Source organism: Arachis hypogaea, chromosome 17 (genome assembly GCF_003086295.3).
Source record: "Arachis hypogaea cultivar Tifrunner chromosome 17, arahy.Tifrunner.gnm2.J5K5, whole genome shotgun sequence".
Lineage (NCBI taxonomy): Eukaryota > Viridiplantae > Streptophyta > Magnoliopsida > Fabales > Fabaceae > Arachis > Arachis hypogaea.
The window spans coordinates 16,758,935-16,770,575 of record NC_092052.1 but is presented as its reverse complement, the minus strand read 5'-3'; the positions used below and the strand labels follow the sequence as shown (position 1 = coordinate 16,770,575).

The window sequence follows — 11,641 nt, the reverse complement described above, 5'->3', positions numbered from 1 at the left end:
CTCTTTTTCCTTATTTTTTTGAAATTTTATGGATATTAATATTTCTTCAAGCATATCTACTATAGAATTTAATTGTGGGTTAAAAGTATGATAAAGATGTGGGGAATCATTTCCATGGTAGCATTTTTTAGAAGTTCCGTGTGAAAAATAAGTTTTTTCAGGTTTTTGAAGTCCTTCAATAAAACTTATAGTAAAATAAAGATTTTGAGAAAAATCGTTTTGTATTGATTTTAAGAATTTGGTGTCATTACAATTAACATTGGTTAAAATCATTAATTTTTGATCTATTAATTTTGATAATTTAATTATTTCTTCTCTTAAATCTTCTAATTTACTTTTTTCTATTAGGTGACGCTTTTCTTTGTGAAGAGTTACAGTTTTAAGTGAAAAGTGTGACTTTAAAATGTATGGTTTATATTTTGCCACGTAGCATATCTTTAAACTTTGATCTCTAACTTATATTTTACCATAATCATATCATAAACGTTTTTGAGATTGAAAAATTGCACTATGCTAATCTCTGCCTTTAGTTTTTTTTCGTTGAGTTATTCCTCATACTATGAGTGGTACATATATTTCTATACTAAACTAAATAATATTGTTTTAGTTTTAGCGTTAAATACTTATTAAAATAATAATATTTAATCTTAATGGTTATGTATTTTTTGTGTGGAGATAAGATGTTTTGTAACTTATTATTTAATATCAAAATTAAAATGACGTCATTTTATCTAGTTTAACATAAAATGATATGTGTCAGATCACTCACAGAATAAAAAATAATATAAAATAAAAAGATAATATAAACTAATATAGTATAATTTTTTTAATTTCGAGAATATTTATGGTATAATTAGAGCCTTAGGAGTCTTTTTGGTGCAAACGGCTTCAAGCACCACTGTAGAGTTCAATTCGGTGGATCGTTTGCAACCTGTGTTTAAACTACACATTTGAAGTTTCAATAGTTATTTATTTACCTGTTGCGTGGGTTTGAACTGCTAAACCCGAGTATAAATGTCCTATTTATTATTACATGAATAATGTTAGGGAACCAAAAGGGTATTAGACAAAAATTAGTCAAATATATTTGGGTGAATTCAAAATTTCTACGAGTTAATATATATGGACGTTTCTTCTGCTAAATATCAAAATGTTTCTTTTTCATACTAAATGGATGTTCTTTTATATATTTTTCGAATTTTTTTGTATTGCAAATGTGAATGTCTTTATTTCTTTAATAATTTTATATTTTTTTAAATTTTATAAATATTTAATTATTTTTGCTAAAACATAACTGAATATTTCTTTTGTTAAGTGTTAGAATGTTTTTTTCATATTAAATGAATGTTTTTTTTATATTTCTGTAATTGTGGTCGTTGAATACAGTTCTTAGTTCAACCATTTCTACCAACCAATATTAGTATTTAGATTATGTTGAATTTCAAGGATTAGCTAACACTTATCGGTTGATTGAATTGTTATGATTGCTTGTTTTAATTAGTGTACTCTGCTTGTGCTTGTTTGTGCACGATTGATGCAGGTGCAGGAAAAGGGGATACATTAACAACCGAGGCAGATCTGGAAGCTTGCTCCAATAGTAAAACAAGTGTTCCTAGAAAAAATAAATACCGTATGAGAAACATTACATTGTTTGGTGTAGACTTATCCCGGATAACATCACCGTCGTTATGGTATACTTTGTTCAAGGTGTTTTAGGCCTTGCAAGGCTGGCTGTCAACTTTTTTTCTAAAGGATGGTTTACATCTGGATCCTGTTGAGGTATGTCTTCTTAGTTGAAGGTGTAATCAATTAAGTTTGAGCCAGATATCGGTGATAACACATCTGGTTCACAAAAGGGAAGCGGTTCTTATCGATGGTGGCGAATCCGACGAGTCAGATGTCGGTGATAGAAGAGAAATGGGTCGCAGTGGGGAGGCGGAGAGGGTTTGACGGTGAGAGAGAGAGGTCTGTGTGTGTGATTGTTGGAGGTGGGTAGGTTAATGTGAAAGAGAAGAGGAATGTTTTTATAGGTTTAATTAGGTTTACTTAATGAATTTTAAATTTTTTAAATTTTAAATTTAAAAAATTTAAAATTAATTATTAATATAAATTAATGTAGTTTTGTTTAATTTTTTGCTGGTAACCTCTTGATTCCATATACTTTTCCTTATTACATATCCATATGATACTGAAATCAGTAAATTTTATTTTTGTCAATTTAGTCCTAATATTTTTTTTAAACAATGCATATATTATATTATATTTTTTTTAAAGAATAGAATATGAATTTATCTGTGTGTGAATTGAGATACAATTATATATATATATATATATATATATATATATATATATATATATATATATATAATGATAAAAAATATTATCTGTATATTAAAATTAGTCATAATATTCAATCTATTTTATTGTAGGGCATAATATGAAAAATTAAATTAATTAATATATTTTTGACCTATAAATTACATGATTTTGTAGACTGTAGAGTATTGTCTAATCTAACAAATCAATTACTAATTCATTACTAACTAATAAATTATTTATGCAAGACGAAAATTTAAATCTTAAATAATTACTTAAACGGCCTAACGAGCTAACTACTATACCATCTATCTAATAATTTGGTTACACAAACACAACCTTTAAATTTACGTAAACAACACAAATCACATGCATACCATTGAATACTTCTCTCTGTCTCATTCTTTCTCATAAAATTAAAGTTTATACTAATTAAGACATCACCATAGTCTTAGCTCACAAAATTTTGGTCAGAATATTATTAGTTTCTCATGTTACTTTATTTCTATAATCAACAGCTGTTTATGGGGCGGCTTGTACTGCATGCAACCTCATTCCAAACATTGTGCATGGTTTTGAATATTATATTATATTAATTATAATTTAATGTTAACACACTAATAATATAAAACAGTTTTATATGTTTATTTAATTATATAATATTATTTTATTAAAAATAAAATAGTATAAATTATCATTCAAAAGAACGATTATGGCAAATTAAATGACTGTATAAATCATATATTATTAGACAATTATACAAATTGTTTTATACTATAATACATTAAAATTAAACTTATAGTTATCCTAAAGAAAAATGTCATCCCTCATCACTGGTAATAAATTAAGCTTAAAATGTTATATCATATGACAGAAGATTATTGATGATAGGGGAAGAGGACTACTCATCAAGAATAATAATCACAACCTGGATTTATTTGAATCCTTGCAAACTTCAACAAATGTTGAATTAATTAATTAAGAAATCCGCATGTTGTTTTCATCTTGCGTAAAACAAGTACGACAAAGACTTCCAAGTTATGTCGAACCGTCGAAGCAAATTATTTAATTTGTAATAACTAATAAATTAAATTAAAAATGTATTTGATTTGGGTGTGTGAGCAGAATAGCAGATAGATATACATTTGATTAAGTCAATAAGATTAGTTGGGTGTCATTGACTTGTGGCAACGTGATACATCTTCACTGTTAGAAAATGATAGGTTTATTGGCATCTATTCAATATTTATCTACCAAAAAGTATGTACAATAATTTTCTTACCACTTTTTATTGGTATATACATCCCTTTTAAATTAACCACGTTTACCACTATTATTATTATTATTATTATTATTATTATAATGATTAATTTTTTATGTGTATATAACATTTTTGTATTACTATCATTATCCATGATGAGCAACTTTGTGTTCTCCATATATTATATATAGTTGTTTGTTGTTTTTACGTTTTTTTTTTCCATTAAAATTTTACTCAGTATTTTTTGTTGAACATTTATTTGTAATTATAAATGCTTAAAAGATAAAATTCAGAAGTTTATTATGATTATTGTGTTAAGCCACTAGTTAATTAAGAGAATTATCACTTTTTTAGTGTCAAAAATATACACAAAAATTGCGTCATACCAAATATAATTTGAGAATAGAGTAAATAGGTATTATATTGACAATGTAATGCATTTTGCCAAAGATATAATTTTAGAACTTTTGAAGTTCTAGAACCTTCTTGTGTGCATACCTTGCAAGAGCTGAGGCGAATATATATTTCAAGGGATAATATAATCCAAACTAAACTAATCTAGTCCTTTTTTTTAATTCAATTCCTTTCTGTGAAAACCAATAAGTTAAACTTTGGTTTTCCACGGTCCGACAGACTAAGAACTCTGCCGCAAATTGGAGTTTCTGGATTTGCAGTCGGCCAATGAGATGCTACTTATCGGAATACGAACGCATCTTAATCTTCAATTAAATGTATCAGTATGTGGGTATGTGTTTTCTTAAGCCCGAAAAGAACGAACACACCTGGCTGGACCTGATTACAGCAAAATGGGCTTCAATAGCCTTCCAAGTAGAAGACCAAAAGCCCAAAAGTGAATCATGTGAGACATAGACTCTCATGTTGGGGGCAGCAGAGGCCCAGCACAGATGACATATCTATCTGCCTCATACAACGCTGCATCCGGGTTCTAATCCCAGCTGAGGCTGGTTGTTGGTTTAAGAACCCATGATACCCATGATAGTGTGTGAGTGTGTTGTGTGTGTGTGAAACATGGGTGTAATGCCTAGGATTGGGGCTGGGTAAATAGGTGTAATGCCTAGTGTTGAGTAAATTGTTCTACATACAAACTGTGGTGTTAGTGTACATAGTATATGGAATTAAACAAATATCAAGTGTTAGTTATCAATTAGCATTCACAAGTGTTGTGCTCTCCAGTCCACAGCAAAATTTTCACCACTTTCATCATCACTGGATGACTCTTCTTCATGCCTTGACTCCTCCTTGGTTTCACCCTCACAAGTTTTACCTCGCTTTGCTGACTTTGCTGCTTTCAGCTCCAGTCTCTTTTTCTTCAACATTTCCACTCTCTCCCTGAAGATCCTGTTGAGGGGTGGTTATGTAATTTAAGTATCGGTAGAAGAACAAAACAAACCACGGAAGTCAAAGACTTTTAAGTATAATGCAGATAAACATACTTTTGTTCAACGGATTCAGCTTCTTCTATCATTTCAGCAGCATCAATCTGGAGAAAACAAACATTAGATCATATCTCATGTTTGTAATGCATACATATCTTAAAGGTTGTTACGTCATACGGCTTAATACAAAACCCTTAATCGTCCATAGTATCGTAGGATCTACCGAATTAAAAATTTCAAGGATTTTTTGTCTATTAACAATAAAAGATATGTTCCTAGCCACATATAGGGTGTGTATATATAGCAAAAAGAAAATCACGATCCTCACCTCTTCTTCTTCCAATCGGTCATCCACCTCCTTCAAGTCCTCTTGAATCAGCTTCTCAAACTCCTTGTACTCATCCCTAATAGAGAATTTATTCCAAACAGGGGAAAAAAATAAAAATATAAAAAGTCAATCATTCTACGTCTGATCCACTTAACCAAATTTGAAAATCTTCAACGCAATTTAAAACAACATAAGTTTTCACAGAACTAATAATTAACTTGGAGGTTCTCAGTTATGTACAAACAATCTAAGTACCATGCACATGGACTCAGCCATTATAACTTTATTGATCTGATTATAGTCTAATAAGAAATCAAGAGAGGTCATTAACGGACACAGCTATAACAACAGTATTAGATGTGATTATGCAAAGAACAAACGAGGTCAATCTACAATCATCTAATGCTATGAGTTATTCTTGTTTCTGTTCCCTTTTTGGAGTATTTGAAAATTGAAGTGTGATTGACAAAATCCGATAAAAACTTATGTGGATTCTTCTTAGTCTATTTGGGCACAACAACACTCCAAATATTTCTCCTATCTTTTGACTTCCATGCAACAAAACTCCCGACTATAAAATGAAGCAGTAGTAAATGTGCAAATCAACATGACGTGGGAAGTGAGAACCTACTTGACATCTGGCTTCACAGGCTTAATGCCACGTGCCCGCAAATCCGCATCCTTATTGTCAAAAAAGCCTTCAGGCAGAGATCCTTTTGTTTGGTTGTCCTCTGCATCAGAAGTTTTGGCTGAGGTCTGCCTAGTCTCTGTTGTTGCTTGACTAACCTTTGACGGCGCAGCATCATGACCACGAAAATTACCTCTTTCCTCCAACTTTGACACCTGACTTTGAGCAGAAACTCCCACATTTCTTCCTGAATCAGATGATTTCTTTTCTGGAAGACAAGATATCCATGAAACAGAGGCTAACATTAGTTTGCAACAAAGGTGTGGTGGTAGCATATCTAAAGATATGATAAAGAACCACAGACATATTCAGTATAAGTTTATGAAGAATAACATCTGTTCATTGTTCATTGAGTATTAGTTGCTGCACTAAAGTACAATCTTCAAAAATTAGAGCGCATGCCCTAGCCAAATGTAGCAAGTAGTAGCGTGGATTGAACATGACATAAAAATTCTCTGTCTGCCTTCTATCAAAACCACTAATTAGTGGTAATCCAAAAGTTGGTTCAAGGATGTAGAGCAGCGATTCCATCAGTAAACAAAAGTGAAACAATGTAAAAACCAATGAGGGACCAATATTAAACAAGCACCACATATAGCATGCACGTTAGGACAAACTTTAGTGGCTACATAAGTTATGACATATTACTATTATTAACTCTAGCAATCACCTTAGTCCAAATAAGGGATTAGACCTTATAGAGAGATTTATACTTACAAAGGGGATTTGTAATGACGAAAGGTAGTTCTCATTTCACTTTAAGCAAAGCATTATAAATTCCCAATGAATATCCTCATGTTAAATGTCAATGAACAACATATGTGCAAGTCTCTACGTTTTGAAAGTGAAACCTGATTAATTATAGTATATACACGTACAATGTTACTTTTCTAAACCAATACTTACCGGTTTTCCTTGCACTGTCATCAAAAAAATTTGGTGGAAGCACAGACGACGACTGGGCTTTAGGTACTTCTTGTGAAGGTTCAGGCTTTTTGGATAGTGGTTCGGAAGGTTGTTCAGGTTTGGCTTTGGGAAATCTGTTACCAACAGCAGGCTTTGCATTGTTTTGCTGCGTTAATCCAGCTGCATTAGCTTTAAGATTATCAATCGCCTGCAGGTATTAACCACACTGTCAAAACCATTGCACGAAGCACATGTTGGGAAGCAGGGGAGGCTGCAAAACAAGCAGAAAGGGAACCAAAACCATACTAACACACCACCCCCCCCCCCCCAAAAATAAATGCCACAAATCATAAACATAATCACCTCGCGATGCTTACGGGAGATTTGGTGTGCATCCCATATAGATTCAGACTTCAGAACAACATCACAAACCCGACAAACAGGTTGATTGAATTCATTATACCTATATGCATGCGCACATGAAGACAAACCGGTAAAAATAATAACAAAATCAATAGCAACAATAAACAGGAAAGATATAAATAATCTTTTCTGGTGAGCTCAAGAAAGGGGAATATCTTGACAAGCACAAAACAAAGTACATGACTACACGAGTAGCTATAACAAGATAAGCAAGTCATAATCGGAGTGTATGTGTGTCTTTCCACATAGTTGCAAACAAAAACATAGCTGCCAGCATTTACAATAAACAGAAAATTAAATAAATCAACAACATGGGCAGAACTCAATTCATGAGCATAAGGTGTCTAAGGATTATAGTGTCAACATTTTTCTAAAAGAATAATAAATGAATCCATTCATAGCATCGAGTCCGTAACAATAGCAGCATTTTGTGTAACAAGCTAAACAACCCTAAGACGCATAATGTGCATAGCAATCAAGACAGCTGATGTTAGTGAGCGATAAAAGAGCAAATTTAAGTGAACAAACCTTACAAGGGGAGAATCTATACGCTTTTCCTTCTTCTGGGCCAATTTAGCACGAAAAGCTGCCTTTTTCTTAGCTTGTGCATCCATGATTAATGATCCTATTCTTTAAGGAGACTAAAAACAATTCAATAATGTCAATTCAACGATGTCACGTATTAGAGGGGTCATGGAACAAATGTCATACTGGCTCAGAAATTTTACAATAATCTGTTATTAGGATGTGATCCAATTCTTTTGAAAAATAAAGCTAGTTATCAATCTCCATTTCAGATGCTTGCTCATATAAGAATTTGAACTTCATACCCAACTTTCATGTAGGTTTATATAATGAAAACCCTTTGAAAAACAGCAATAAAGTTTTACAAAGTTACAAACTAATCTTCCCCTCCATTTATCTTATCTCAGTGTCAACATTTTCACGAAATCAAAGTTCAGCTCTCTTAATAACAATAATGCTTCTTTCTTTCACCCTTCTCATTAGTTCTTTCATTACAATCTTTTGAATTTAACTTTCCTCCCTTTGCACTGCAAAATTGATTTTCCAATTGGGAACCCTCTATTTTCCCCCTCAATATTGCAGTGGAAACAGAGCTTTTCTTTCTTTGTTTCATATATAACAAAGCAATACAACTAAGATTCTTCATATTTTCATCTTATGCATCAATTCACAAATACGACAACGACACCTTAAACCCACAAATAGAGTTTTTCATGTGATGCAGCAACAGAGAGGCAATAACAGAGAAATGCACAAAGAAACTCACGAAACAGAAGATACTCGCTGCCGGTGACTAACAACAGCGTCGACGGCGAGGCGTGTGGCAGCGACGTAGGCTCTGTGGATGGTGGATGCGCAGAGTGGTTTTGGGGGGAATGGGTTCGGTCGATCAGACAGGTTGATATGTTTTACTGAAAATAATAGAATTTTTTTTTTAAGAAGTTATTACTACTTTAATAGTTTAATTTTGATAATATTTTACACAATCATATTGGAGAAGTGCTAGGGAGCCAGCAACTTTTGTGATTTGTAGCTATCAAATAGCCATCAATGATGATTTTAATGGTATGAGATTGGTGTGAGATTTCATCCAATGGTTTACTTTTCTTTGCTGGTTACATGCTGGCTAGAATTTGATAAAATTGCTAGTCCCCTAGACTTTTCCTATAATTACGATAGTTCTCACCAAGGTTGCGAGAACCAGACCGATCAATAAACCGATGAAGTCACTAGTTCAATGGTTCATTAGTTCGATTGGGATTCAACCGGGGTTTAACCGGTTTAATTAAATATTAAATAAAATTATTAAAAAACCTATATATAATTTTGAATATATATTCAATAATTTTTAACTTAATAAAATTCAAGATTTCACAATTTCACATCATAAATTATCCATAATTTAATATTAAAAGTTCACAAACAACTTCAATCATCAAAGTTCATAACGAAAAAACAACCATATCCCCAAGGCATGACTCAAATTGATTCCATTTACACAACAACATGCAACGATCATATCAATCAAAATCAAAATAAAAGTTTTATTACTCAACGAGAAGCATAGTTCACTTGAGCTGCAACTATTCATAACTAAATATGCATTAACAAACATGTTGAATAATGTGAAGTGCATGTGAAGGATCATCAGGAACAATAATAATAATAATCATAAGGAGCAGCATGTGAAGAGGATCAAGAAAGGGTTCGAGAGAACAAGGTCAGCTACTATTAGAATTGGACCAATAATTAATGTTCCAATTTGCACCCAGGTCAAAAACAGTGCCTTGCCACCTCTTTTTCCACTCAAGCAAGGAAGATTAGAGAGGTAAAAAAATAAAAGAAAGATTTTGCAGTATTCATAAGTTTGTTAGTTTGATCCTCCTTATTAGTCCTCAGAGTTCTTCTCAAATAAATTTCCTTAGAATGTAAATTCTGACTTTTGTATAATCATATGGAATGTGCATTCCCTTGTGATGTCATTAGAGGCCAGAAATATTTGATGTTCTGCATGTGTGGGTAGCTAATTAGGAAAGAAGTGGGGGTCATCTCACATGATAGATGCAGAGTTCCTCAATAAGTGAGTCCCACATGGCTGCTTGATCCATCAGCCTTAAAGATCTGATCAATCGACACAATATTAATGAGTGAGTTGTACAACAATTCAGTTTCAGGAAAAAAGCATAGTTGAATAAAATTCAGCTCAGACTTACAACAACACCAAGTTCCATCGAGAAGCGCGGGTTCCTCAACAAACAATAACCTCAGGAAAAAATCATGAACAGAAAATCAGAAATAACAAATAAATGATAAATCAATAAACTCAGCAAACAATTACTAAACCAGCAAACAATAACCTCAGAAAATCCAGTTAATCAGCAAATTAATTACTAACAAGTATTATCAAAATCAAGTGCTAAACGCCTAAACACTAAACCAGCAAGCAGACGCCGAGGAGATGGCTAATCAGTGCTTACCGGTTAACACAAGAGAAGGCGAGGTCGGCGAGGAGGAGGGCGAGCGACGGCGAACACAGACGACGCGACACCGACTAACACAAAGAAAGCGAGCTTGGCGAACACAACGACGCGGTGGGGTCTGTGGGGCTGCGTTTGTCAAAACTGTCGCTGCGGTGGCTGCGCGGATTGGGGGCTGCGGTAGCTCTATGGTTCGTTGATTTCGTTCACGTTCAGAGAAGAGAGGAGAGGAGATGGGTTTACGGGTCGGGGAGTAACAATGAAAGGGACTACGGTTTCAATTCAGTTTTGCCAGCTTTTTTTTTTTAAATAAAACGGCACCGTTTTGGAGGGTTTGTTTTCGAATCGAAAACCCTCCAAAAAAAACCGGTCAGTTCTTCTGGTTCGCCGGTTAATTATGAATTCGACCGGTTCTATAACCAATTTTTTCCGACGATTTATAATTTAACCGGATCGACTAAGTGATCAATTTTCAATTAATTCGGTTAAACTGACCGGTCCGATTTGATTTTCATAACAATGGTTCTCGCAATCAATATAAAAAATAACTATTTTGTTAATGGCATATTATGTGATAAAAATACATGTGTAAAATAGTTTTATACTGATAGTGTATTAAAATAAAATTTTTAAAAACAAAATTTTTTAATTTTAATAACTATATAACAAATATATTGATAACTTCTAGTCACCAAAAAAAATATATTGATAACTTCTATTAAAAATATATACTAGCTGAATTCATTCAATTTTATTATTGGAAAACACTTGTTTTTTTGTCGTATTACTGGAAAACATTGATCACAATGGCTTTAAGCCCCCCTCTCTTTCTTTTTTGGCTAGATATAGCTTTAAGCCTTTTTAAGTAGGGTTTGGTTAACTCATTTTCAATTTTGTTCTTTCGCCAAACAGGACCGAATAAGGTAATATTTCGTTTTTGGTACAAAAGAAATTTTTTGTTTGGGTTTTATTTATTTTACCTGCCTTTAGAATACTTTTATTTTCAACTAGTGATCAGCACAAGTTTTTTTAGGTAAGTATCAAAAATTTAAATTCTATGTTTTTCGTACAACAATTCATTAAGCAACAATAAATTTATAAATAGAACTTAGGCTGCGTTTGTTTTTACTTTTTAGCATGGTTCTGAAAACCGGACCGGACCGGCCAGTTCAACCGGAAAAATCGGAAACCGGTTACTTAACTGGTCCGGACAACTTAAAAAACCGATCGAACCGGCAGTTAACCGATAAACCGGAAGAACCGTCCGATTTTTTGGCGGTTCAGTGGTTTGGAAATTCAAAAGCAAAACGACGTCGTTTT

At 32.8% G+C, this 11,641-nt stretch overlaps 1 protein-coding gene across 4 annotated transcripts; it reads right to left on the bottom strand.

Annotated features, from left to right (window-relative positions):
* Nucleotides 1–4,625: 4,625 nt before the first annotated feature.
* LOC112764552 (protein ABA AND ROS SENSITIVE 1) lies at nt 4,626–10,620 on the bottom strand. 4 transcript variants are annotated; one of them, XM_025810215.3, is made up of 11 exons: nt 10,322–10,620; nt 10,058–10,107; nt 9,899–9,965; nt 8,611–8,755; nt 7,848–7,960; nt 7,260–7,359; nt 6,897–7,104; nt 5,934–6,198; nt 5,303–5,378; nt 5,032–5,078; nt 4,626–4,936 (listed from the first exon to the last, which is right to left on the bottom strand). In XM_025810215.3, the coding sequence occupies exons 5-11, from the start codon at nt 7,931–7,933 to the stop codon at nt 4,750–4,752; spliced, it is 969 nt and encodes a 322-aa protein (XP_025666000.1). In that variant the 5' UTR covers nt 7,934–7,960; nt 8,611–8,755; nt 9,899–9,965; nt 10,058–10,107; nt 10,322–10,620; the 3' UTR covers nt 4,626–4,749. The 4 variants fall into 4 exon arrangements, with proteins under 4 accessions (XP_025666000.1, XP_025666001.1, XP_072078594.1 ...); XM_025810216.3 differs by lacking the exon at nt 8,611–8,755; XM_072222493.1 differs by lacking the exon at nt 10,322–10,620 and having other exon boundaries at nt 10,058–10,196.
* Between the last annotated feature and the right edge of the window lie 1,021 nt (nt 10,621–11,641).